Genomic DNA, 27,016 nt, shown 5'->3' on the forward strand with positions numbered 1-27,016 from the left:
GCTCTGCTCCAGTGGAAGAGGACACAGAGCGAGATCTTCTCACTTGTGCAGCAGATCCTGAGGACACAACTCTCTGTTGTCCTCCTACCTTCCCTTGCACTGCCAACATTGCCCCTGCAGGGTAAATCCCCTCGTGAAAAAGCTTCCCTCCACCCAGATAACCAGCTATGGAGAACAGGCAGACATGCAGGCACCTTTTTTCATGTCAATCTAATCAGAGTTTATTGATTCCTCTTGCCTCCAGCTAATGTACTTTTATTATTATTAATAAATAATCATTTTTCTATCAGTAGACCCTGTGCCCAGGAGCCTTGGAGGATTCTAACAAAAAGTATTATTATTAAAACTAAAGATTTCTAAAGGGTGGAACAGCAGCACAGCCTGGTAATCAGACAGAATATGCAAGTGGGGAGCAAAATATCCCCACCTGAGAATATGTGATGGAGCTACACATTGGCTTCTTGCCCTCGGGCCACCAATTACAGCCATGGTCTCTCATTCATGATCCTTCCTGCTTCGCCGACATCCCCCAAGGACACAAAGGGTGCGGGTGGCTCTTTGGTGAGCTGTCACCCCCCCAGACACGCTGGCTCTTGCAGGACCATGCTCTGGCATGGTGGATGACTCAGTGCTCAGGGCTTCACGCTCCTCCTGGTTGGCTCCCGCTCTGCAGAAGCTCCAGGCAGCCTCTCTCCTCTGCCCAGCCTGCTGCCCAGCCCTGCTCCGATCCACCTACAGTCATGCAGGGTCTCTTTCCCACCCTAGGCAGAAGTCTGGAGGGGATGGTCTTTCCCAGAGGACTGCACATACCTGCTCTTGAAAAGGCAGGAACCACGACATCACCAAACTAGACAAAGCACTCTGCCTCTGACCAGTAGGCTGCAGAATAGTGACTGCAGTGATTTCAGGGCCTGTTGGGATGGTCAGCAGAGAACTTGCAGGTCAGTAACAACGTCTGCCATGAAAACACCGGGTTGCCCAAGGAAGTGATTTTGCTGTCGTGCCAGAGGAGCAGAGCTTTACCAACTAGGGGGACCAACACCTTTCTGCAAGCCTGAAGTCAGCACATCATGTCAGCTCTATCCCATCTACTTGGTTCGCTTTCTGTTCTCCAGGGACTTCCCTGCCAGCTGCCCCCTAGCCATTACCAAGGGCTTTCCCTCGTACATTCTGCTTCTCTCATTGGCTGTGCAGTGCTCCAGCCAAGTCCCTGCACCAGGACAGCCATGGGAGAACCCAGCACAGCCCTTCCTTCTGCACCAGAAATCACATGGACCACAACATGCACATAACACTGGAAAACAAACACCTTGCTCACTGTTCTTGGAGATGAAATAGGAGCTTCAGATTAAGTTAATCCAATTTTCCGAATAAAATAGGTTGCTTTTTTGGCAGGTAAAAATGTACACGTGGTCCAAATGGAAGTAAACAAGACCTGAGAGCCTTTTTTTCTGTGCAAAGCCACTTTCCCACAAAGTGTGCTCAGGTGATGACAGAAGGGCTATAAAGGAAGCCCCAGGGTGCTCATACCCACATTCTGGTTTCTGATCCAGCCATGGCCGTAACAAGCTTGCTGCAGTGCGTGGCCATCAGCTCGCTGCTCTATCTGGCAGCAGGGCTGGCCATTCTCCTTTACTTCACCACCAGCTGGAAGAAGAGAGTTTGCAATTTGCCTCCCGGACCACAGCCTCTTCCTCTGATTGGAAACTTGAATGTGGTGGACCTGAAAAAGCCATTCCAGTCGCTGACAGAGGTAGGCTGGGAGCAAGCAGGTAGGGAGAAAGTGTGCAATTCCCAAAGCAAAGAATGCAGCTAGGGAAATGGAGACAGAATTGTGTGCTGACAATGGGGAGATCCAGTCCTGCTAAGCTCACCTGGGCAGACACAATGAGAGGACTTTGCAGGTGCTCAAATTCTGCAGTTAGTGGTGGAAGAAGGACTTCCTTGGCCTCAAAATGCAGCTTTCCTACAGCACTCACACAGTGTCCATCAGCCTTGATTTATGAATCCCTCAGGCTTGTGCAGAGCAGTTTCCATGGCCGTACCACAGGTATGCCCATAGGAAAAGTCACCTCTTTCTGGCAGTCCTGGGGGATCCCCTGATACAGACGTCTCTTGAAGGCACCGGATTCACTTTCCCTAAGCTGCCATCCAGCTTTAGGCTGTCAGATGTGCTGCATCCAATCCCTGTGCTGCTGAGTAAAACCAGGGCTGACACCAAGAAGTCCTAATGAGAAGAAATAACCAAAGGCAGGTCAGGAGGTGGCTGTGATGGCCTGCCCCAAACCTGCTGCATGCCTGCTCGCTGCGAGGGAGGCATGAACCAACGCTCATGTTATCTCCCAAGCTGTCAAATGGTCATTTGATGAAAACAAATTTAATTTGTCTGGTGTAATAACAGGAGCTGCTTCTAATCTGAAATTCAATTTTCGGTATGCATCTAATGCATAGCAAATGGTAATTCAGGCACGTCAGAAACAAGGAGACATTTGGAGTGGACGGCTCGCAGTGTTTAAACTAAAGCTAAAATACCAAGTGAGTGATTTGATTGTCAAAGCCACTCTTCTCTGTGACAGATGATTCACATTTAATTTCCTATAAAAGCCCAGTGCTCCTGTGACGTTATCTACAAGAGAATGCTTCCTGGTTAGACTGAAGTTTCTGGTGGCCAGCAAATAACTTTGCTATGACTGCAACACTACCCACCTTGCAATAATTAGGGACAAGTGCTATCCTGAAAGAGTTATTGTCTAGCTTTGTTTTTGTAGTGCTTGTGGCTTCAGCCCCAAAGTGGTGCGCACACCCGCTTGCCTCAGGTCAGTGGTATTAAAATAAACAGCCGCCTGCTACAGCATTTGCAAACAGCCTCCACACAGTAGAATTGCTATGCTGGCCTGTTGCTGCAGAGCACCACAGGAATGCAGTGCTTTTTTTATTGACTGCTCATCTGATAGGAGCAGCGATAGCAGACACCTTGTTGTGCAAACAGGGTGCAAGGAGAGATGCTGGCAGTGATAGCCGTTGCTCAGCAGTTACAGTACAGCAGCACCTGGAGACCTGGAGTAGGGTGGGAGGGTTGCTGTGGGCTGGAAGCTAGCGAGGGAGGCAGTGTTTGGATCCAGCTCTGGTTAAGAATGAATGTATTTATTCACTGTGACAGCTCTCCAAGCTATATGGCAATGTCTTCACCGTGCATTTTGGACCCAGGAAAGCTGTGGTGCTGGCTGGCTACGAAACCATCAAGGATGCCCTCTTAAATCATGCTGAAGAATTCGGAGAGAGAGCAGAAATACCCATATTTAGGAAAATGACACGAGGAAATGGTAAACAGCTTTTTTGTCACTGGTTTTTGTAGTTGATCTGAAGAGACAGCAGAGAACATCATCTTCTTATGCCTGCCTTTTGTCTGTGCAATCGTGCAGAGTAGCTCTGTAACAAGGCCTTACATTTACTAACCACAGGTAGCATAAGGATTTGACACTTTCATTTTAGGCATAGCATTCAGCCACGGAGAGTTATGGAAAACTATGAGAAGATTCACCTTGTCCACACTGAGAGATTTCGGAATGGGAAGGAGAACGATTGAGGTCCGAATCCTCGAGGAACTGAATTCTCTAATTAAATATTTTGAATCTTATCAAGGTGAGTGTCAAGAATTTCATCCAGAGACAGAAAACGTGTCCAGCAGAACAATAAAGATTCACAAAAGTTTAACACTGACCAATGGTATCTGATGGTTAAAGTTCAGCATGAGCGTAGGTAGGTTATTAAATGGAGGCCTAAAGACACTGAAACCAGATTCCCTACTGTGCATTCTGGGTGGTAAATGAGTTTTTTTCTGAGGGAGTTTGGGACCACATTTCCACAAAAACCTGACCAAATCTCTGTCCTTTTCCCATGCCTTGAATGTGGCATTTTGCACAGCATTCCCTGATAATATCTAAGGCCAGCCAGCTGCTCCCTTCCCCAGCAGCACACCCCTGCATCACAAGGCAAAATGGGCATCATCCCATCATCATTTGTTTGCATTGCCTGAACTACAGGGAAACCATTTGACACGAAGATGATCCTCAACAATGCTGTATCCAATGTCATCTGCTCCATACTGTTTGGAGAGAGGTTTGAATATGATGATCCAGCATTTCTCACTTTGCTGAAGCTGTTAAATGAGAATACCAAGCTGCTGGGCTCTCCGATGGTGCTGGTAAGGGCTTGATTTTAAGTCTTAGCTTTTAGGTGCACGTCTGATTGATGGTGTTTGTCCTCGTGGCTTCCCACACCTTGCTTCTCGAGGGGAGAACAAGAACACCACCAGCAGCCTGTACTGAACACATTGCAGCTCTGTATCCACAGCACATAGATTCCCTGGCCCCTGGGCTCCTTCTCTGCTGCTTATCAGTAAGAGAAAGAAAAACAGCCTTCACCAAAGGCACTAATTCACTCCCCTTCAAGAGGAGAAGCACAATGCATCTCTCACACCAGAGACTGGCACTAAAATGCCCTCTCAAGCGTGCCTTCAGAACTGAAACTGTTTTGGGGGTCTCCTTGCAGAAGTGTCCACTTCTCATGGAGGGCTGGAGGCAAAACCAGACTTGCTGCAAACACCATGCCTGTATGACACACTGCAATGCTGAGCTCAGGGCAGCTCACATTTGTGATACCTGTATATGTTCAAAACACCAACTAACAGACTTCTGTTGCTCCACAGTTGTATAACTTCTACCCATCCCTTGGATTTCTCTTTGGAGCTTCCAAGACCGTGCTACAAAATATCAGGGAGCTGAGTGCTTTCCTCCAGAAACTCTTCAAGGAGCACAAAGAAGAATTTAATGAGAATAACTTAACAGGCTTCGTTGATGCCTTCATGATGAAGCAACAACAGGTACTTCAAAGCTAAGTCTGGGATTCTCTTGGCTCTGGCTCATTATTAGGACTGATCATCTGTCAGGGATGGAGGGTGAGTAAAAACAGAACTGCACTGAGCAGAACATGTTGAAGCTCATCCTCATGATGAGCAGTGCTGTATCATCCCATCATTCCATCACTCTGCTGGAACTCTGGTTGGGGTTGTGCTGCAATTAGCTGCCACCCAACACATGTAGGGAAAAGACTATCCACAACCTCCCTGCAAGAATAATGTGGTGGCAAACCTCACTGCAGTAACTGAGTTCTTACAGACCCAATATCAGGATTTGGAGGCTGGATATACACAAATTCTATACAGTGTAAGTCCTAATACTAAAACCTTCTGTTGCCTTCTAAATATTTTGTTTCCCACAGCATGTCAATCACAAAAACCTAAGATGCAGACAAAGATGGTAGCAATGTAGTCACTACTGATATCACTTGCTGCAGAACTTACAGCTGTTGCCTGTTTGCTTTGAAGGAGTCAAAGAAACCCCACAGTATGTTCCACAATGAAAGCCTGCTGTTTTCAACCCTGGATCTCTTTGCTGCTGGGACTGAGACTACTTCTACAACCGTGCGCTGGGGTCTCCTTCTGATGATGAAATACCCAGAAATTCAGAGTAAGGCTGAGAATTCCTCTTGTATGATATTCTGTTGCATGCATAAGGCTCGGATTATGGAAGGGAGTGGAACTCATTCAGCGCTGTTTAGGGTAATTATTGTGAGCTCTCTGAGAGAGATAACAACCACTGACTTTACACAGGGGTTTTATTCAGATGGATTGCAATAAAGCAGCCCAGCCTGGTGGGAGAGGCCGAGAGGCAGCCTGAAGGGACATGAGGTCTCCCATCATTGTTCTCCTGCAGGCTATCAGCATATGTCAGTAAAGGTTTCCCATCTCCTGGGGAGCTGCTCCCGATCTGGTTTCCGTTGAAGGCCATGGGGTAACAAAGGTGTGCAGTCAGAGCCAGGCATGGGACGTCCTGTCGTGCTCCATTCAAGCTCCCGTGGCTCAAGAGTAAAACTGAAAGAACCACACCATGCCCTGCCTTACCACCCCCCTCCTGTTCTTCCCAACCGCCCCCCAAAGTTTTCCCTTTTCTTCATCACGGCCAAACTGAAGGCTACTTCAGTTGTAAGATGAGAGGAGTATCAACTTCTTAATCCTTTCCTCCCCACAAGGAAAAATTCAGGAAGAAATGAACCAGGTGATTGAGCCGGGGGAGATGCCGAAGCTGGAGGACCGGAAAAGGATGCCTTACACAGAGGCGGTGATACACGAAGTACAAAGATTTGCCAACATCGTCCCGATGGGGGTGTCACGATCAACACCTACAGATGTGAATTTCCAAGGTTATGTGATTCCTAAGGTGAGCTCTGGGACCAGCAGCTTACACTGCACCAATTCATTACCGTGTTATCTAAAGCTGATAAGAAATATCTACATATCTAGAGACGCCTTGATGCTCGGTTTAATCCACCGTGTAATTCTTTGTCTTGGATGCAGAACAATTGTTAAAAACATGTGGTGATTGTAGAATGTTGCAGCCACTTGAATCCAGAATAACCAGACTTTAATGAAGTCACATTGGTTTCATTCTATTATGCCCAAAGTGAAATCTATACTTCAGTAGACTTCTCCAAAGATCTGTCTGAATCTGCAAGAATTCTTCCATGGTGCAAAAGCAGAGCAGCAACTACTGATAACAGGCAAAGCCACAGTGGGGCCAGGAAGCATCCTCTGGTTCTGTTTGCCACGGCTCAGTCTCATTTGTTTCTTCACATGGGAAAAAAAAAGAAAGCTATCCCAGCTTCCTTCTGCTCCAAACAGCTGCTTCTTTGATCCCTTGCAGGGTACAGAGATTATACCGCTGCTGACCTCTGCTCTAAATGACGAGCTGCACTGGAAAACCCCGCATCAGTTCAACCCTTCCCACTTCCTGGATGCTGATGGGAACTTTGCTAGGAGAGAGGCATTTATTCCATTCTCCATAGGTGAGAGGGGTAATTTGTGCCCATCCCGGGGCTAGGCTAACAGCACCGTGCCCACTGACCCCAGGGAAGTATGTAAGTGAAGGACACTGATAAGGCAGGATAAGAGGTTTCTGGACATTGGTCCTGTCCACCACTGCTATAACCTGCTGCTCCTTGGGAGATCTGGCAGACGCTTATTTACCCCCAGGCACTGCATGATCTCACACACCTGCAGGCTTGCAGGCAACTTGACACTAAGTCAGCAGTACCCCCCTCCCCAGAATACAGAGAAAAGAAAGGAAAAGCTTCCTACCTCAGCTGCACAGACTGCGTGTCCAGTTTAGAAGGTCTCGGATGCCATCGCCAACAGTTCCACTGCTTAACATTTACTTCTCTCCTGCTTGTTTTCAGGACGAAGGGCTTGTGTTGGAGAAGGCCTGGCCAAAATGGAGCTGTTCCTCTTCTTCGCAGGCTTGCTCCGCAAATTTGTTTTCCAGCCCCCTCCAGGGGTGAACACAGCAGAGCTGGATCTCACTGCTGACGTCGGCTTCACCCTCAACCCCATGCCTCACCTGGTCTGTGCTGTGCCCTGCAAGTGATCAGACACATGGAGGTGGTGTAGTGGGCACTTCAAGCTTGAACGCAAGTCTAGCTACAGGGGGAAAAGCTGTCTGCCTGAGCTTTAGGGAAAGGGCACTGGGTTCTGCTGTTTGTCTTTTGTTCGTATGATCCTTTCCAAGAGCTCTTGTACCCTCTGTACGATGCAAACCCTTCAGACACCTCTGAGCACTGCTCCCACGTTCAGCACGACCCATCCCTGAATACCAGAGATGCAGTTTTCGGGGCTATTTCAAAGAATGACTTAGTTTTGAGCCTCCTCTACAAACAACCCACCTGGGGCTCTCCACTGAGAGCCTCTATGGGGAGTTTCTCAGCCCGAATCCCAGCTGTATAGCACAGCTGGTTATCGATGGCCCAACTGGAGACAACAGACCCTTAGAAGTCTCCCTGAGATGACTGTTGAGCTGAGCCTTGGACTGAGCTGCCATTGTGCAGCACAGCCTTATCTTTATCACAGCGTCGCAGACACTCGGGTGTGACACGGGCTGATGCCAAGAGCCAGGCATGGGTCACTTATCAGGAAATTGCTAAGTGCTTTGGAAAGTGAGCTCATTCCGATTGCACTGGATGTTTCATACTGAAGAGCCTATTTACTAGGGGGCCAGCCTCACAGCTTTCACAGTAAGGAAGGCATTACTCCCATTCCCTTGCCCCTCCTGGCTTTGACTCATGTCCAGCCACACTCTAGAGCAGCTCTGACCCTACACTGGCAGAAAATAAGCAGCCACAGAAAGTGAGTGATTTCTGAACCAGCACACGTGATGCTGCACACAAGCCTGAGGCAGTGCTGTGGTCACCTGCATGGGAACTGGTGTTACAAACACAGAGATGAAAATGCTCACACTGCCAGCAAAGACCCTGCAGTGCTGACACAATCCATAGGATTTTTCCCATAGCCACTAAAAACTGTAAAACTGGAAAGAGAGGTGGGCAAGAGCTTACTACCCAGCCTGTTACTGTGCCATGAGCTTGGTGCATGGGGTCTGTGCACAGAGCTGGTGTCAGCAAAGAGGGAAGCCTTCCTAGGGCAGCTGCTTGGTTAGAACAGTTAATGATTATCTTCTGGAGCAGCCATTATGTGTAGGAACAAGGAGCTGTGCTGCAGGGGGAAGGTGGGAAACCTGAATGATGGTGTGGGGAAGAGAGGAGGCTTCGTCTGTTAACACAGGCAGGAAACCAGATGAGGGTTAGAGAGTGGTGAGTCACTGAAGATGCTTTGTGTTGCTTTGGAAGCATGAAATGCAAGTCAGGATGGAAAGAAAAAAGGGAGAAACTGACAGTTACAGAGGTTGAGGGGGTGGCTGGGGCAAGTCTAGCACAAAATGTTGCCATCATCTAAACCTGATCTGTGCTACAAGTGGAAGGAAAGAAAGGAGCAAGAGAGTACGAAGAGATGACAAAGCAGTCACTCTTTGTTCAGCCAAGGCTCTGACTCTTCGCAGCTTCAGTTCACAGCTAAGGGCAGCACTCTGATAGCTGTGCTTTGTCCCAGTATTGCACTCGAACGTTCCCTGTGCTTGTACTGGGGCTGCACTTTCACTTGTGCTGTGCCTTGAGGCCAGCTCCAGCTTCCCATCCAGCTCAAGGAATCTGCTGAACAAGCTGTGTAACAAGAATGCCTTTGCTGCTACGCTTGCTTACATTCATTTTGCTGCTGCTTTGTTTGCAGTCTAACTACTGCAAGTTTGACCTTAGCTCCTACTTAACAAATAAATATTTTGCTCTGTTGCTGTTTATCTATGCGGCACTGCAGGATAAAGTAGATTTAGGGTCAAACTGATAAAGCTGGGCTGCACCTCCTTTTGTACGCCCACAGGAGCGCAGGGATCCCTGGGCAACACGCGGCCAGAACATGTTTAACAATACAAAGTGTGAGCAATGCCCAGAGCCACAAACAGCTCCAAGGAAACCAGGCTGTTTCTAGAAAGTCGCAACCATAAAGGCTTCTTCACTGCTTCGATAATTGTCCCTTCAAAAGTGTCTCTTTTCCTGAGCATTTGCACAGTCCACAAGTTGATGCCTTTTATAAGGGAAGAATTTTCAGAGCTGATTATCTGGTGAATTGGAGTCCTCCCATACCTACAAGATGCTGAAGATGCCATGCCAGGCGTTTTCTTGCGTTGGTCCCAAAGATACAGACAAGCAGTTGAGGTGTCTTTGAGTTCTGGCTATCATATTTCTAAAAGGATTTACTTGCAGAGAATTTGGGATAGGAGGAAGTGAAAACAGTGATGGAGAAGAAAAACCCTCCACATAGACACTGGCACGAAAGATGTGTCTGTTTGCCTTAATGAGGAGATGGAGAAGGGAGGAAGGAAGGGCAGGCCCACACAGCGTCCCAGAGGTGATTGGAGTCATCTGCTGCCATCAACCTTTCCTCATCGCAGAGGGAAAATAGAAAATTAAAGTGAATGGCAACACATTTAAACTAATAAAGGAAACAGATTTTTTCTGCCCGTTAAAAACTCTAACAGTGCAGAAAGGATACAGCTCCGTGTTCTTCAAGGTAAACGCCAGGTAGGGAAGGAATACGAATGCTCACCTGGAGCCCATGCAGTGCCGCTGCGTGGCAGGGCTCTGTGCTGGGATCTGTGCTGGGTGCTGGGCAGGGCAGCACGTAGCAGCGTGGCTCCGGAGCAGAACACGTACCAGACGGGTTATTGAGACAGGAATTTCTTGTCATCACAACAGCTTGACTTACCTTTGTCATCTTAATGCATTGCACTCAGAGGTTGGTAGGTTTAAGAAAACCCGACGCGCTCCCCCCCCTCCCGGCCTTTCAGACATAATTTAAATCTCTCTGAAAGGCTTTTTTTATTATTTTGGCGGCTCCCAGGGCAGGGATGACATACCAGGAGCACGGCAGTGGCACGTAGCTCTCCGGTCAGAGCACACAGGAGCACACGCAGAGCACAGCGCTGTGCCCCCGCTCTGCACCCTGTGCCACCCCGGCCCCGCTCTCCTGCTTCGCACCCCTACAGCTCTGTGCTGGCTGCAGCAGGGCTGAGTCACACAAGGCACGCTCTAGAGAAAACCGTCGCCTCCAGCCCATTTCTTGGAAACTAATAAAAAAATCCCAGAAATGTTGCAACACATTTGCTGCTTCTGCTGCACCGCCACATCTCTGCAGCACGTGTGCACCAGAGCTGCTCCAGGAGCACGCTGTGCCCCCTGCGCACCAGGCCTGCTGCCTTCACAGCCCTCTTTGCTCTCACAGTGCTGAGGACACACTGCCGAATAACATCCCCTCCACAATCAAAGCTCTGGATAAAAGGAGCTTTGTGCTTCCTGATCGCATCACGACAGACCTTTCTTCCCTGAGCAAATGTATTCCATGGACAGTTTATTTCCAGCATCGCTCTGACAGCCACGGCTCAGTCTGACAGACGTCAGTCCCTTCTGCAGGGGATGGGAACCTTCAGGAGGAACGCATGCTCCAGGTGTTTCATACCTTTGACTCACAATAGTTCCATTCTCCATCATGCTCAGGTTCTGCAGCTCTCCAGCTCAGCGAGCTTCATTAACTTCATTAATTTAGCCCCTCTGCCTCTTAGAAGCTGCTCTTTCCAAATGAGGAACCCCCCAGCAACTTCAGATCCAATTCTGCCTTCCCATTTAATTTACACACAATCCACTCACGATCACTTGACCTGTGCTAATTTTCCATGGCCAGCTCCTACATGTCCTGCACACCTCAGAAGTCTGCAATCCCATCCCCTCTGGGCACTCCGCAGCCACTCTGTGAGCTTGACGGGCTGCAGCACCCCGGGATACAGGGCCATTACCATCATTAACAACCTTTGATCTCCACTTGACACAGACCAAGTCAAAGCCTCCCCTAACCGCTTCTCTCCTTAGCAGCCCCAACATCCCAAGCCCCATCCAAACCCAAAGCTGGGGGTTTCCTATAGCGCTCAGAGGAACCTTTCCATTCCCCCGTGTCAGCAGCGTTCGGAGGGTCACAGCACTGCCAGTGAGGGACCTGGAGGTCTCGGGCGGAGGAGGCAATAGAGGAATGCCAAGCACCTTTTCCCATGTATATGTTCTTGCACACACATGCATGGGTTTGTAATTTGAAACTCTCTTTACTTCTGGACAGGCTTTGCAAACTGCTTAGACCACATTCTCTGAGGTGTTTAAAGAGGGTGGAGTATGCAGTATTTATTTAGGTACTCTACAAACCTTAATAAGAATCGAGTGCTTGTAGCGATCGCAGAGAACAAACAGAGAGCCAGCTGGCAGGAGCCGAGCGCTGCCGCTGCGCTTTGATTGCTTCTAACACCAAAAACCAGAGTAGTACTTAAAAAAAAAAATGGCTTTCTTAATTTCTTTTATCTCTGATCCTGTGTTAATGGGTCTGCTGTGTGCAGCAGTGCTGTTAGCTGCACTCTATTTTTCAACCGGCTCTAAAAACGCAGCGTTTAAATTGCCTCCTGGTCCAACTCCTCTTCCGATCATTGGTAACCTGCACTTGGTGGACATCAGAAGGCAAGATAAGTCACTAATGAAGGTAGGACAAAAAACCCAAACCTGGATCCTCGTGCATTTTAAAGCTGCCTGGGCTATATCAGTGCTGATTTTTTGTCTTTTTGAATTTGAACTGGATAGTAAAGGTGTGGAAACTGCTTTATAATATTTTCTTTCTGGTCTTCTTCAAGCCAATGTCTGTGTTGGTGCAGTGTCATTTATGAGCAATCAACCGTTAAGAAAAACACCTCTGGGTAATATGAGATTTCTTCATGTAATTGCGATGATGTACATCAAGTCTGCAGCACTTGTGGGACTTTAAATATTAATTTGACAGCTCTGACACCCAGAAAATGCGGACAGCATTAGGAAAGAACTAGCGTGAATGGAAACCACTTCCCTCCCTGCGTTCTAGAGAAGCGGTGGGGGAATGTCGTGATGCAGAGACCCCAAATCCAGATGTCCCACTGCAAAGCCTATTTCCCTCTGAATGAAAGGGATTTGCATTAAAATCCAGACAGCAGCAGAAGGGTGGGATGGGAAGACTGAGCTGAGGAACCAGAAAGGAGAAGCCTGGAAGCTCTTCCATTGGTTTGCAATCAGAGCGGCTTACCCCACTCATGCTGGAGCTGTGTGTTGGTGCCAGGCACAGCTGGCACAGCCAGCACTGCGGATCGCTCCCTCCTCCAGTGGGGCTCCATCGCTCCAGTGCTGGCTGAATGCAGGCAGCTGCCGGGTGTGCAGTGCTGGGCTGAGGCTGCATTGCTGCTCTGCCTTTTGGGCAGTGCAGCGCTGGGGCAGCTCACCCAGTGTGCTGGGCACAGGTTTGCCTTCAGACTGAGTTTCTGACTGACCTCTGCGTGCTCTCACTGCCTGCTCCGTTGTATTTACAGTCACCTATATTTGATTTTAATTTGGGATTAATCCAGAGGGGTTATCCCTGTTCCTCACCCCACAGATTAACACTGAAGCAGTGTCTGCATTGCAGTATAGCTGGCTGGGCACACTGGTGGGGTGCTGCTGGGCAGGTGGGGATGCACTCTTTCCTCTGCGTGGGCTGAGGCTGCACTGTGTGGGCTGAGGCTGTGCATGCAGCTGGGCAGCACCTGGGGCCGCTCACTGCCCTCCTTCAGCCATTGCAGACCCTTCTCTGCAGCTGTTGTTGCTCCAATCCCTTGATCTAGCAGCAGCAGGAGCACAGGAGAGGAGCAAGGTCTGTCCCGTATAACAGCGCCACTATTTGCACTATTATGGTCTTTCTCTGGTTGGCCAACCTGCACTGCCATCTGAAGTCCAATGTAATTCCACATGTTGCACTTATGTTTTTTCACTTTCTCCTTAACAAAGAGATTAGATTAGCAATGCACTGACAGGGGGTGGGCAATAAACCTGAGCACCCCTCCGCTCACCCATGCAGAGCATCCCACGCTCAACCCCGGGGAGTGCTGACTGAGGGACTTTCCCTCATTGCTGACCATCACAGCTTACCTCTCTTTCAGCTTGCGGAAGAATACGGCCCGGTCTTCACCCTCCATTTTGGCTTCCAGAAAGTTGTGGTCCTGACCGGGTACGAAGTTGTGCGGGAGGCGCTTGTGAACTACACAGAGGAGTTTGTAGACAGACCATCCATCCCAATATTTGACCAAATTCAGAATGGAAACGGTACTAGAGCAATGAGGGGGGGTGGGAGGGACGGTGCCGCTCAGTGCCAGTGTGGCGCTGCTCCCAGCAGCCCAGCTTTGAAAAGCTCCTTGGACCCTCCCTACACCGATGGCATTCCCTCACTTTCATGCAATGCATTTCCACTGACATTATATTTTGGTCGTGCACTTGCAGTCAACCCTTATCCTCTCGTTGGAGGGCGAGGAGTGGGGTTTTTAAAAGCACAGGTTTGCCCTTTCATCCCGACGCCTGGCATCCATTATTGGATACAGTCAGTCCCCAGCATCTTGTCTCCCTCCACCAAAGCTCTCAGTTTGGACGTGTATTCTGTTCAGCAATGGGCTGAGGCTGGAAATTCTTTCCCCAGATATCCCCGTGCTTTTCCCAAGGACATCAGAGGACATCCTGCCTTGTTCCTCCAGCCAGCCTCTGGTGTGAGCAGCCAAAAGGCAGCCCTGTATGCTGGTCACAGGCCAGAGCTGGGATTACAATTAGAAATTAAATTACCCAGCCACAATATCAAGAGACGAATTTGTCACTACACAGGGAAAGGGAATTGATGGGGGAAAAGCATCATTTACACATAAAATATCCCTGTGGGAGGCTTCCAGTATTGCTCTATCAGTCCTTTCTCTGTTATCTTCTCAACCCAAGTCAGAATTGCTCAGAGGTGACCCAAAGCCATAAATTCACACAGGCTGTAGGTAGCAAGGGTCACAGATTTTCTGAAGAATCACTTTTTCTCTCCACCCTAAAGTGGGGGCGTTTTTAGTGTTATTGGGAATCTCAAAAACCAGTAGAGCACTGACTGGGATCGAGGAGGGTGAATCATCCCATCCCACAAAGATAAAAGATCTTTATGATTGGAATAGAACAAAGAGGGAAGCTTCAAAGAGACAAGGCTGTTGCTTGAGGCCCCACCTTGCAACCAAACAGGGTCAGAGAGTTTGCACGGCTGACTCAGACCGGCTCCCCCCCAGCCCCACGCTGTGGGTCTGACAGCCCTCCCTCCACCCCGCGGCCAGCAGGCTCAGTGTGACCAGGAAAGCTGAGCCGAGAGGGTGCGGGGCTGGGGCACAGAGAAATGGGGGACCCCAGTTCCCCAGAGCCACGGGAACTGGGTGGCAGAAGCTTGGGGAGCTCCCTCCTCGCCCGGCCCCATAACTCGCTTGGTGTGCTGTGCCTGCCCCAGGTGTGTTCTTCTCCATCGGCGACCTGTGGAGAACAACGCGCAGGTTCACCGTCTCCAGCATGCGCAACCTTGGCATGGGGAAGCAGATGATGGAGGGGAAGGTTTGTGAGGAGCTTCACTTCCTCATTGAGAAGATCAAATCCTTCAAAGGTGAGCCGAAGCCCACCGGGGTGCTCTGCAGCATCCACGACCCTCTGACACTGCTCTCCTCCTCCCATTGCAGGGGAACCTTTCAGCCTGAGGTCCTTCAGCATCGCTCCGATCAACATCACCTTCCTCATGCTCTTTGGGGACAGGTTTGACTATAAGGACCCAACATTTCTCACTCTCCTAAGACTCATAGATGAAGTTATGGTTCTTCTGGGATCTCCATACTTGAATGTAAGTAACCTGTCCCAATGGTTAGCATTTTTTCCTGACCAGTCTGTCACTGGTGGAGGGGCAGTTCCCACTGAACAGTAAAAAAGCTTAAAATTGAGTTGTACTGCATAAAGGCTAAAAGGTTGCAAAGCCCATCCGTGTGAAAATGAGCCTAAGCCCTACAGACCTCCCTGGGATGCACAGATATTACTACAGACAAAACTCACCTCATCTGTCGTGCCTTAGGAAGAAGCCATTTCAGCATGTTGATTCTCCTGCACACCTAACGCTTCTTCTTTTTTTTTAAATTTCTTATTAGTATTTCAATTTCTACCCATTCCTTGGATTTCTTTTCAAAACTCACAAGATTTTGCTGAAGAAAATAGAAGATGTGCGTGCTATTATAAGGCAATACATGAAGGCGAGCAGGGAAGATATCAATGAGAACAGTGTGAGGAGCTACACTGATGCATTGGTATTCAAGCAGCACGAGGTATGGGTCTGCTTGGGCTCTGCTGGCTGTTTGTGATGTCTCCTTTGGCTTTTCTAGCTTAAAGAGCTGTGGATCTGGATTTCAGTTCTATCATGTAACCCTACTGAAATTAACGCTATTGTTCTAGTGGCACTGAAATCAGATTCCAGTCTTGTATGGTTGGTGTACTTTACTGCAGGGATTTTTCTATCAAAATTGAGATTTGAAAGCCATTCTCTCAATCCATCCCCCAAACAGCAGTGCTAATAATGTGAATGAAGCCCTTGTTTGTAGTAGAAAATGCATGAACTCACATGCAAGCTGACTGTGCTTTTCTTTGTATGACAACAAATCAATTAATCACTGATACTGTTGCTCCAAGATGAATGATACACTTAAAGAACTGGAATGATAAATGGTCAGTACATCTGCGAGCCTAGCCCTGCATCTTACTTCAGTAGAGACTGCAATTTCACACATCAGTTGATTTCATTCCACACAAAGTATTTACGCTCTGAATCTTTTCTTCTTTCCCACTGGATCTGGGCCAACGTGAGGCACTGGTCTTCTTCCCATCACTGTGGAGGAAGGTTCAGTGCAGACTCCTATGGCCCAGGAGAAGCGACATCAGGCCATTTACCACACTGTTCTCAAACACACAATCATACCCAACAGCCTTCTGGGTTAGAGAGCATTTCCCAAACTTGCTGAATACTAACACTATTTTAAGAGCTTTCTCACACTTGTCCTTTTCAAGGAGAAAAACAAGAAAGACAGTCTCTTCCATGATGACAACTTAATTGCATCCATACTTGACCTGGTCATGGCGGGCACAGAGACCACGGCCACCACGCTGCAGTGGGCCATCCTGCTGATGATGAAGTACCCTGAGATCCAAAGTGAGCTCCTGGTGTTTTAAGACTCCTCTTCCTCCAGACCCTGGAAAAACACATATTTTACCAAAATCAAATCTGCAGGGGGAGTTGATTTCCTCGCTGGGATACATCCCCGTTCTTTGTTCCTTCCAGAAAAGGTGCAGGAGGAGATTGGAAGAACTGTCAAAGCTGGCAGCTGGGCCACGTACGAGGACCGCAAGAAGATGCCATTCACAAACGCAGTGATCCACGAAGTGCAGAGGTTCATCACCCTCCTGCCCCACGTTCCCCGCTGCACTGCTGTGGACACCCACTTCAGGGGATACTTCCTTCCCAAGGTGGGTACGGCCCAGCCCAGGGCACACGGCACTCCTCTTGTTGCCAGTGGCACTGCAGGCAGCTTCTTTAGAGGGACAAATGTCCAGAATTACCCCAGAAGAGTTCCTTCCTTTCCAATGACTGTGCTGAGCCCAGAGAGACCAGTACAGGGGAACTTGATTCAGGCCCTCATGCTCAGCTCTTCCACACTCCAAGAGTGACCCTGGTTAACCTCTGATGCCATCTGCCCAGTGAAGTATTTGCCTGGGAATGCTCAGGATCTGACCCTCTGCCTCAGGTCCTCACCATGCCACGTGGCATTTGGCTTCAGTGCTTGGCATGGCTGGGAAAATCTCCCTGTTGGTGGAGGGGATGAAATCCTCAGGTTCTCCGCCTGCCCCACTCAAAGCAATAAAAACCACGTCACAGAATAAAGCCACGTCACAAAATAAAGCAACACAGAGCAATAAATCCTGCCTTTCTGCCCAGCCAAGAATCTTCCTGGCACAGCAATATTTAGAGTTGGAGTGAGACGTTTTGGTAAACCCACCGTAGACAGGAGCTCCTCCTCATCCCCAGCCCCTTCCCCACACCCCTCACCCAGGACCCTTGGTGCTGCACCACAGGCACCCCTGGGCCTTGCTATTTCTTGTGTCTTCTCCCAGGGCATAATTGTCATCCCATCGCTCACCTCGGTGCTGCTGGATAAGACGCAGTGGGAGACACCACACCAGTTCAACCCCAACCACTTCCTTGATGCTGAAGGGAATTTTGTCAAGAGGGAGGCTTTCCTGCCCTTCTCCACAGGTACCCAAAGGCCTCGGCCACACCGAGGGGTCCACATGGCTAATTACTGCCTCTCATTTGGATAACGAGCTCAACGGCTGGCTCCCAAAGATCCAGCTGGGGAAAGGACCTTTCTAGGAAGAAGGACAGCCCTGTGGTCAGGGGGGTTGGTAGGGCACTGGCAAAGCAACATTTAGAGTTGGAGCGAGACATTTTGGTAAACCCACTGTGACAGGACTTCTCTAGCCTGATACTGCCGTCAAGTAAGCATGCTGCTTCCATCCGCAGGGCGAAGGAACTGCATCGGAGAAAGCCTCGCCAAGATGGAGCTGTTTGTCTTCTTTGTCGGGCTGCTGCAGACATTCACTTTCCAACCTCAGCCGGGAGTTTCAGAGGCTGACCTGGACCTGACCGTCCCCGAAACGACTTTCACATTAAGGCCTCGGCCCCAGGCGACCTGTGCCGTCCTGCGCGAATAGGCAGTGCTGCTGCGGGGCGGCCAGGCGGGGACACCACCAAGGCCCATCTTAGCTGTGCTAGGGCTCATCGCCCCGTGCCATCGTGCCACGCTCTGTCGTATTTCCCCCCCGCTGTCTCTGTCCACTCCCACCCCTACATCTCCCCATAGGTCGCTGACCTGCTCTTTGCTCCCTTGCTGTGGGGAATGCAGGCAAATCAATGAGAAAACACAATCCTGGTGACCCTCCCAGAGAGGGACACCCAGCAGCTGAAGGACCAGGGGGTGTGTGTCCATGACATGTAGGTGTGACATCCACACTTCAACGCCAAAGAAGTAAGGCTCACAACACTGCAGAAATCTGCCCAAAATTCCCACTCAAGACACACCAGCGTTCACTGGGAGCTGAAATACGCTGTAGGTGCTTCTTGAGCCAAGCTCTCTCATTAGCCAGAGCTTCCAGCAAAATCCCACTGGGGCAGGCAGCCAAGACAAGCACTGAAAGTGCAAAACCACCCATCCACGGGCTGTGGGGATGAAGTTCTTCCTCCTTGAAACACAGTCCTGAAAGTCACCTTAAAGTCTGCAAGCCTGTCTAGATAGCCAAGAGTTGCCGCCACCATGTTCAACACTGCTCCACAGTCTGAATGGAAGAGGATCTACACTTATAAGTTTGCAGTTAACATTCATACCAGCAAGTGACCATAAAAGGCTAATGATACAGGAAAATAAACCAGACTCATTTCTAGTTTTATGGTTGTCTGTCTTTTCTGACCTGGTTAAAATAGGAGCAAACGCATTCCCTCTCTCAGGAATTCCTGGGCAATCAGTGCAGTTTGGAACAGTTTGGCCATTGGAACCAACCATGCAATTTCTTTGCAAGTGGAGCCTTGTATGCATGCAAACACTCATGCAAGGAGAATTTGGATCAGACCAAATTGTCGTTATTTTCTTTTGCTGTCTGCTGCCCCAGTCCATAGCACTCTTATCAGCCATCACATTCTGCAATCTCAATCCGGTTGATGTATAGCTCAGGATATTTTCCATCCAAATAGCTGCCTGTGAATCGCTGTTCTCCATATGCATTATCTTATCGTGTGCTTTATCACATTGTTTATATCTTTCCCTTTACGGGAACCCAATAAAGTTTTAATTCTCCCACGTTTTCATTACATCAGATGTTTCTGCCACCAAGCTTTGTACTTCGCAGAAAAGCAAACGCCATGGAGTTGAACCTGAGCCCAGAGTGCCAATAACACAATTGGTTCAACTCGTACCCCACGGCTGAGAGGTTCTGCATGCCCTGATCCTATCACAAATGGCTCAGCTGGGGAGCCTCCATATCAGCAGAGTGGTTTCCCCGGGGCTCTGCTGTCCAAGGGACGATGGCCAGGTGCCAGAATAGCAGCAACTTGTGCAACGAACATTGCCCCTCTATTTGCAGCCCCTTTGCACGCTGGCCAGGGCAACAACCATCATGCAGATGATCTCTATTTCCCTTTTGCCACGAGATGGCACCACGATCCCTCCGAGTCACTGCAGTTCTCACTGAGCCAGAATGCCCTGTCAGCCACAGCCAGGGCTCCGTGCAGGGAACACCTCGCAGCTTTATGAACCCCCAGTCCAACTGCACTCACCTGGGAGCGAGGATAGGAGCAAAGAGATGTGCACTATTTATTCACCATTAACCTGGAAGAATCAGGTGGTGTGCAGGTAATGGGAGCTGCCCTCCTCCCATCCTACAGCAGACAGCCCCTTTCCATGGGGTTCACCTGTGCAAACTCTTTGAAAGGCATTGTCTCAGCCCACCTCCCACTGCAGACCTGTCAAGTCCTTCTGGTCCCTACTCTGCATTTCAGACCAAGGAAGAAGTGAGCTGCTGGAAACGAGAGTCCTGTTGTCATCAGTAGTGAAGGGGTGTGATGAGATCCCTCAGAGCACAGGAACCTAAAAGGTCACGGTTTGGTAATGGGGTTGAAAATCAGAAGACTGGAAAGTATAGGAAGGGCATCCACTGGACATGGTGCAGGTATCTGGGAGTAGTTCATTACAACATGTACAGTAAGGAATGGGAGAAGAGCATGGATGTGAGAATGAGACAATCTGTATCTAATGTCACTCGCCAAATGAAGGAACAAACTGCCCATGAGAAACATTCTCTCAGAATCTGAGAACTGGGAACATTTCCTTACGCTGTGCATTTAATGTGTGAAATAGTGATGGTTCTGTCATTCCCCGTCATGTGTTGGGTGCTATTCCCAGCTCACCTCAGGCCCAGCTCTCCTCTGCTTCGTACAAAACCGTTTGCTCAGCACATTTTAAGCACAGCGCCAGTAACTGAAAGGCTTTGGGTAAGAATTGCTGCTAAATACCGCATAGTGAGATCTGGTTTCTCCTGTGTGCATCTGCTGGGCTCTGCAGCGAGCAGCTACATGGGATGCTGTGCACCCTGAGGCTGGGGCTCCCGGCGCAGCACAGCACAGGCACACTGCGGGAATGGCCGCATGGTGAACCCGGCCTCTGCTGCCATGTTCAGCTCGGATTCCTTCACCCCGGGGGGAGGCTTAAAGGTGAACTTCTGCATCAAGCCCGTGAAGAAGATGAAGAGCTCCACAGTGGCAAGGCTTTCTCCAATGCAGTTTCTCCGCCCTGCGATGCCAAGAGCACAGCGGTTTGTGGGCTGGCAGTTTCCTTGAGAACTCTTCCCTACCACTCAGTGGCAACAGTGTGAGGGACAGAACAGGCTGCAGAACTGCAGACGTAGTGGGTTGATGATCAGCAGCCATTGCCACTGGTCTGCCATACGTATTTGAGCAAGGCTGCTTCACTCCAAGCCTGCAAGGCATTGGTTTGGGACAACCTAGAAACCATTCTTCCTAAGGGAGAGAGAAGGCAGAACTCCTGCTTGAGTTTTCTACATCCCAGAGGTGTCTTTAAACCCTGGGGCCTGGTGTGCTTCTCACTGAGGACTGAATTTTGCAATTCACTGAAACCCAGAGTGAATGTTGCTACAACATCCCCACTGCTGACCTGTGCTGCTGCTGCCAGAGCTCACAGCCCAACACCTGGCTGCACACTCAGCCCTGTGCCAGCCCAAACCCTTCTGTCACCTGTGGAGAAGGGCAGGAACGCTTTCTTCTTTACAAAGTTCCCATCTGCATCAAGGAAGTGGTTGGGGTTGAATTCATCCGGCGTCTCCCACTGAGTTTTATCCAGCAGCACCGAGGAGAGGAGAGGAATCACTGTTGTTCCCTACAACACAGCTGTGTTCAGCTGAAGGCCATCCAGGCATACAAACCCTTTGAGCCTTCAAGCAAACTTCCAGAGAAGCGATTTCTAAGCTTGTACGTAATCAAGTGATACTAGTTATTACATACTGCCTTTGCTGGAATTATTGACTAACCTACGACTACGTCACCTTGTGCTGTTACTGAGCTCTGAGCAGAAGCCCACACTCCAAATCTGTCCCGTGTGCCACCGCCCGCTCTTGGGCTGCAGAGCAGCACGTACCTTGGGGATGAAATAGCCTTTAAAATGGGTGTCAGCAGAGGTGCAGCGAGGAACGTGTGGCAGAAGGGTGACAAATCTCTGCACCTCGTGGATGACCGCGTTGGTGAAGGGCATGCTTTTCCGGTCCTCAAAGGTAGGCAGGCAGCCAGGACCAAGAACGCGCTCAATCTCTGCACGCACCTTTTCTGTGGTCAAAGGGAAGGCATCGAGTGAGGAAATCATCTCCAAACCCTGACCCATGGTGAGTGCTGGCTGAACCCCCCCGGGATGCAATGAAGATATGCAGCCCTTGGCAGTAGGTGAGAGAAAGCCCTCGGATCCCTCAGTCCTGAAAGGCAGCATACAAAGCTTGGACAGAGATGGACACATTGCAGGCACTCAGATTTTGGATGCCCTGGAGAGCAGCTATGGGGCTTTTGTAGGTGAGCAGCATTTATGAAGTCACTGCAGAGTGCTTTAATTCCCTGTGTAAGAGGCCCACAAAGGTGTCTCACTTTGAATCTCGGGGTACTTCATCATCAGCAGGACGGCCCACTGCAGGGTGGTGGATGTGGTTTCAGTGCCAGCCATGAGCAAGTCAAGAGCAGAGGCCAACACATTTGCATCGTGAAAAATGTTATTGCTTTTATTATCCTCCTGTAGGGAAATAAACAGAAAAAGGCAGCGCTGTCAGCATGGGAAGACAGAACGTTGCAGCAGTGTGGCTCTGCACAAGATGCCACATCAGTGACCACTGTAATGCTGAAATACCTCTTGTTTGAAGACCAGAGCATCAATGTAGCTCATCAGGCTGTTTCCATTAATTTTTGCTTTGCTTTCCTGGATATGTTTCTTTAGGATCACACACACCTCTTCCACTTTTTTCAGTATCATCTTGTGAGGTTTGAGAAGAAATCCAAGAAATGGGTAGAAATTAAATAGCTAAAAAAAGAGGGAAAATAGCATGGGGAAAAAAAAAAAAAAAAACGTTCTGTAAAAGACTGCAAAAACTTAAGGATCATATGTGAGACATCAGTTGGGTGAGGAACCAAATGACACGGTATGAGAGTCTCTCTTTCTGGCTAACTAAAAAAATGTAGTGTATAAAAATGTCTCCTACGAAAAATTCTTTACAGAAATGAATGGGAGCTATCAGACTTGTCTAGACACAGCCTATAAACATGAATTAAAAGAACACAATTAAGGGAAAGTGATAGTGAACTCATGAAACAATGAAATTACATTTTTAAAGAGGTAATAAAGCAAAAAGATAAAGCATGAAGCTGTAGCAAAGAAAACTCCAAATGTTTAGCAAGCCAAATACGTTTCTTTTGAAACTGTTAGAGCATCATTTTTAATTTTCCCATGAATTATAAATCAATTACACTCAGCATGGGGGGTGACTTACGTGCAGGAACGGGGAGCCAAGAAGGAGCATAACTTCATCAATGAGTCGTAGCAGAGTGACAAACGTTGGGTCTGCGTAGTCAAACCTTCTCCCAAATAGGATAGCAAAGGTGATGTTGGTGGGGGCTGCGTTCAAAAGCCGAAGTCGGAATGGCCCACCTGGAAATGGCCCAAATCACCTGCATTTGTCTTCCAGAGCAACCTTGAGGTCTTTGCAGTGGCTCTGCAAAGTAATAAAACACCTCAGCTCACCTTGGAAGGATTTGATCAGCTCAGTGAGAAACTGCAGCTCCTCGAGCATCCTTTCTTCTGCAAGCCGCTTCCCCATGCCCAGCTCCCGCATAGCTGCCAAGGTGAACCTCCGTGTTGTCTTCCAGAGCTCTTGGGAAGAGAAGAACACACCTACGGGGGGATGGATGGTGTGGCTGCACAGCTGCTATGGGGTTTGCTTGGTACATAGGGGCTCTGTGACATGCAGGGCCGGGTGCTGGGGGAGGGCTGCCCTGGGAGAGCCCAGCCCCACGCAGGTTCCACAGGGCAGGAAGCAATCTGCTGTTCACACCTCTGGGTTTTGCCTATTTATAGCTTTGTCCCTTCTCAACCACACACAGCAAAATCTCTATGTGTGGTATTTGTCTCAGGCTGACTTGTTTTCCTCCAGGAAAACAACGCAGCTGTTTCAGAGAGCAAGGCTCGGAGCAGACGACACTGCTGTGTCCATGTCATGAATGGGACAAACAATTTCCCTGTTGCAGTTTTAGAGGATGAACTTTCTTCTGTGCAAGGGGATGAGGAGGGATGGCAGGGAGGTACCACAGCTTACAGCTGGGAAATCTCCCCAGCTGGCCCTTAGGTGATGCCAAAAGCTCTCCTGTTTGGCAGAGACCAGCACAGCAGGCAGCCCTGGTGCCACGGTGGTGCTCCCTGCCCAGCTGGCTCCAGGGCTGAGCACGGTCTACATCTTCATACAATGCACCCCTCCTCACTCCGGGCCTCACTTTTAAAAACAAGATGAAAAAACCCCACACGCTGTATGCATTATATACGTATTAGGTCATCAAATCTTTTCCTTTCAGCCCTGGATTATTCCCTTCACTGTTTTTCAGTGTCTCGTCTTGGGCAATGTATTACTTCTTAGCATGCAATGCAGAAATATGCCAAAAATCTGTTTACAGAAGTAATTGTTTGAGGTACAAACAGCTCGTGCTATTGCGCTCCTGCCAGTTCTTGCAGTCTTTATCATGAGTCATGCATGATCCAGGCTCTGTCTGAACTGCCAGTAACTGCAGAAGAGAGATTGCATAAGGACATCAGCCTTCATGTGAAAAATAATTTCCTTCCTTCTGCACTGCAGCAGAACCCTGGAAATGTGACCCAAGTACCGCAAAAAGTAAAAAAAAAATGGATAAGGCAAATAGGAAGGTGCTCACAGCTGCTGTTCTGCAGAAAGCAAACTGCCTCAATCCCTCCCCGTGTAGCCACCGATGGGCTCAAGACTCCTAAATGTGGTTGAAATTGAAAGAACACGTCTGGAAAACAGCAGAGTGAGCGTGCCCTGATCTCTGCAAGGCACCGGTACCATTTCCATGCTGGATGTGATGGAAGATGGGGATAGCAGGTCTGTCTGCAAACACATCTGCTGTGTTCAGAAGTGCATCCTTCACCGCCTCGTAGCCGCTCAGCACCACCGCCTGCTGCATCCCCAGGTGGACAGTGAACACTGGCCCATATTTCTCCGAAATCTGCAAGGAGAGGAAAAATCAGTGGTCAGCGGTAGCACTACGTCCTGCTCTGCTGGTGAGGTCGTTGAAGTTGGAGAAGAACTCTAAGATCACCAAGCACAACCCCAACCCACCCCCACCACGACACCAAACCACATCCCTCAGTGCCACATCTCTGTGGTTCTGGAACACCTCCTTGCTGGTGGCCCCACCATTCCCTGGCAGCAGTGCCAGTGCTGCACCATTCCTTTGGGAGACATTTTTCCTCCTGTCCAACCTGTCCCTCCCCTGGTGCAGCTTGAGGCCACGTGGAGCCAGGAGTTGGACTTGGTGATTCTCCTGGGTCTCTTCTAGCTCAGGACATCCTACCCTACCCATGTTTTTCCAAGTCCAAGCCACTCATGGTTTTAAATTATTTCCCCTATATCTTTTCTTCAGGCTGTGCTGCACTAACTCCCTTCTAGAAAACCAGCATGATGAGCAAGACATACAAGCTATTTTGGCAACTACAACTAAGCATCCGCCTTTCAATTTGGCCATGTGGACACTCAAATATTTTGGAGTATTTCACAGCATAAAGATGCCAAAGTTTACGTTCATCCACCCAAACTGATGCAGATACTCATAGCCTTCACTGTGTGGGCAGCTCTTACATACTGACAGCCCACCAAACTCTGCACAGTTGGGGTTGAACAGTTTCCTTCATCATCCGGAAAGCTTTGCATTTAGTTAATTAAATCACACTTTCAAACCCCAGCATTTGGCACGGAGCAGTTATCTCAGAACTGCCATTGGAGGGAGAAGTGCAGCCATTTCCCCCCCAGGGCCCCAGGCAGCACGTGCGCTTGCTCCTACCTTCATCAGAGACCTGTCCTGCCTCCTGATGTCCAGCAGGTGCAGGTTGCCGATGATGGGCAGAGGAAACGGACCGGGAGGTAAATTTAAAGCTGATCGTTTAAAACCTTTTACAACACAGAGGAGCGCAGCGATGAAAAGCGCAGCGCAGAGCCAACAGGTGAGCAGGGGCACCAGGGCAGCCATGCTGGCGGAGCCTGGCCTTCTGCACTCTGCTGAGAGTTGTTGATTAAGACACTCACACTGTATTTATTGAGAGTATTTGATGCCAGGGCTGCTGCTGGGCTTTGCACAATCCTCCCCTCCACGCCCATACCTCACAAAATTGGGAATTTTTGTCTGTAAAAGGCAAAGTCCAAACACAGCTCGGGGAGGTGTGGGTTCCCACGCCATGGAGCTGACTGGGTTCACTGCCATTCTTCTGCCTGCAATAATTTGCCCAGAACCTGAGTGATCCACACCTGTTTCACAATTAAGCAGTAATCGTGAAATCTCTCTTTATATTCCCTCTCTCCATCTCTTCCATCTTCTCATCCAACCTCATCTGTGGACACCAGCAGCTCTTCACCATGCACTTTTGATAGCTTACAAATGCCAATTCCAAATCATCCTTCACAGCCAGCACCCACCCTGCAGCACAGCACAGCACAGCACAGGTGCAGCACAGGTGCAGCAGGTCCTGCAGTGCACTGATTTGCTCCAGGGGATGCATGAAGCTGCACACAGCCCCTTCCAGCTGCTCCCCCCTCCAGCGAAGCATTTTCTCCCGCAAAGAAAAACAGAACCAGGCAATCTGCAAAAGATTCGGGATGCACTTGTTAGCTCCCTCTGCAGATTTGGAGCTCCGTTCCTTGTCTCTTCCTATTTACTGAATCTGGGCTGTCCTAAAGCTCTACCTATAGATGCCTCCTTCCCTTGCAGCCCTGCAGCACACCTTGTGCCATCACATCACACAGCCACATGCAGCTCCTCTGCTCTGCTTCGGGCTTCCAGTCCTTTTCCCAGCCTCACTCAGGGAATTTAGGGCTGGGGGCTGCCCATCACCACCAGGTCCATCCCTGTGCAGGGACCCCCCCAGTTGCAAGGGATTACAGACACAGACGGTGTTCCTTGCTGCTTGGAGCAGACATTGGTGAAAAATGACTTCCGCACCGCAAACCCCAGAGCCGTGGTTAAATTCCATGCATCCTGCTTTTATGAGTGGGGTGCACTTCTTCCTGCGGCTGTGGAGTGTCACCTGGTGCCACTTCCCCTCTTTACCCACCAAAAGGGACACAAGACCCGTGTGTCTTGCAGAGCTGCTGCGTGGCTGTGTGCCAGGCCTGCTGCTCCCACTGACTGCAGTGAGAGCTGCCAGACAGAGGAGACCAAGCACGGCTCCCACCCCGCGGTGCTCCCTCCCAAACCCGCCCTCATTACACACAACAGCCTTTTCCTGCGGTGAGAGCAGGA

The 27,016-nt window shown here is 49.4% G+C and overlaps 3 protein-coding genes across 4 annotated transcripts; 2 read left to right on the plus strand and 1 right to left on the minus strand.

The window, feature by feature from the left end:
• Positions 1-1,555: 1,555 nt before the first annotated feature.
• On the plus strand, positions 1,556-7,481 carry LOC122176089 (cytochrome P450 2K4-like). The gene is made up of 9 exons (XM_042864356.1): positions 1,556-1,753; positions 3,161-3,323; positions 3,493-3,642; positions 4,044-4,204; positions 4,709-4,882; positions 5,387-5,528; positions 6,091-6,278; positions 6,762-6,903; positions 7,294-7,481. Exons 1-9 carry the CDS (start codon positions 1,556-1,558, stop codon positions 7,479-7,481), a joined length of 1,506 nt encoding a protein of 501 aa, XP_042720290.1.
• Positions 7,482-11,716: 4,235 nt separating this feature from the next.
• On the plus strand, positions 11,717-18,825 carry LOC122176365 (cytochrome P450 2W1-like). The gene is made up of 9 exons (XM_042864809.1): positions 11,717-12,013; positions 13,470-13,632; positions 14,825-14,974; positions 15,048-15,205; positions 15,504-15,677; positions 16,414-16,555; positions 16,685-16,869; positions 17,515-17,656; positions 17,924-18,825. Exons 1-9 carry the CDS (start codon positions 11,816-11,818, stop codon positions 18,112-18,114), a joined length of 1,503 nt encoding a protein of 500 aa, XP_042720743.1. The 5' UTR covers positions 11,717-11,815; the 3' UTR covers positions 18,115-18,825.
• LOC122176364 (cytochrome P450 2W1-like) lies at positions 15,974-25,826 on the minus strand. 2 transcript variants are annotated; one of them, XM_042864806.1, is made up of 9 exons: positions 25,565-25,825; positions 24,568-24,730; positions 23,241-23,390; positions 22,990-23,147; positions 22,353-22,523; positions 22,097-22,238; positions 21,603-21,787; positions 21,203-21,344; positions 20,268-20,741 (listed from the first exon to the last, which is right to left on the minus strand). In XM_042864806.1, exons 1-9 carry the CDS (start codon positions 25,748-25,750, stop codon positions 20,521-20,523), a joined length of 1,518 nt encoding a protein of 505 aa, XP_042720740.1. In that variant the 5' UTR covers positions 25,751-25,825; the 3' UTR covers positions 20,268-20,520. The 2 variants fall into 2 exon arrangements, with proteins under 2 accessions (XP_042720741.1, XP_042720740.1); XM_042864807.1 differs by lacking the exons at positions 20,268-20,741; positions 21,203-21,344 and adding an exon at positions 15,974-16,595 and having other exon boundaries at positions 25,565-25,826.
• Positions 25,827-27,016: the final 1,190 nt, after the last annotated feature.

This window comes from Lagopus leucura, unplaced genomic scaffold (assembly GCF_019238085.1).
Source record: "Lagopus leucura isolate 7727_CA_CO unplaced genomic scaffold, USGS_WTPT01 Super-Scaffold_760, whole genome shotgun sequence".
In the NCBI taxonomy this organism is placed as follows: Eukaryota; Metazoa; Chordata; class Aves; order Galliformes; family Phasianidae; genus Lagopus; species Lagopus leucura.

What these genes read in the sequence shown, in the direction of transcription:
- LOC122176089 (XM_042864356.1), top strand. Translation starts at nt 1,556, where the DNA reads ATGGCCGTAACAAGCTTGCTGCAGTGCGTGGCCATCAGCTCGCTGCTC. An exon ending in ATATTTTGAATCTTATCAAG is followed by an intron (nt 3,643 to 4,043) that starts GTGAGTGTCAAG and finishes CCTGAACTACAG; the next exon opens with GGAAACCATTTGACACGAAG. An exon ending in GAAATACCCAGAAATTCAGA is followed by an intron (nt 5,529 to 6,090) that starts GTAAGGCTGAGA and finishes CCTCCCCACAAG; the next exon opens with GAAAAATTCAGGAAGAAATG.
- LOC122176365 (XM_042864809.1), top strand. Translation starts at nt 11,816, where the DNA reads ATGGCTTTCTTAATTTCTTTTATCTCTGATCCTGTGTTAATGGGTCTG. An exon ending in GAAGATCAAATCCTTCAAAG is followed by an intron (nt 14,975 to 15,047) that starts GTGAGCCGAAGC and finishes CTCCCATTGCAG; the next exon opens with GGGAACCTTTCAGCCTGAGG. An exon ending in GGGGATACTTCCTTCCCAAG is followed by an intron (nt 16,870 to 17,514) that starts GTGGGTACGGCC and finishes GTCTTCTCCCAG; the next exon opens with GGCATAATTGTCATCCCATC.
- LOC122176364 (XM_042864806.1), bottom strand. Translation starts at nt 25,750, where the DNA reads ATGGCTGCCCTGGTGCCCCTGCTCACCTGTTGGCTCTGCGCTGCGCTT. An exon ending in AGGACAGGTCTCTGATGAAG is followed by an intron (nt 24,731 to 25,564) that starts GTAGGAGCAAGC and finishes CTCTCCTTGCAG; the next exon opens with ATTTCGGAGAAATATGGGCC. An exon ending in TTGGCTCCCCGTTCCTGCAC is followed by an intron (nt 22,524 to 22,989) that starts GTAAGTCACCCC and finishes CTCTTTTTTTAG; the next exon opens with CTATTTAATTTCTACCCATT.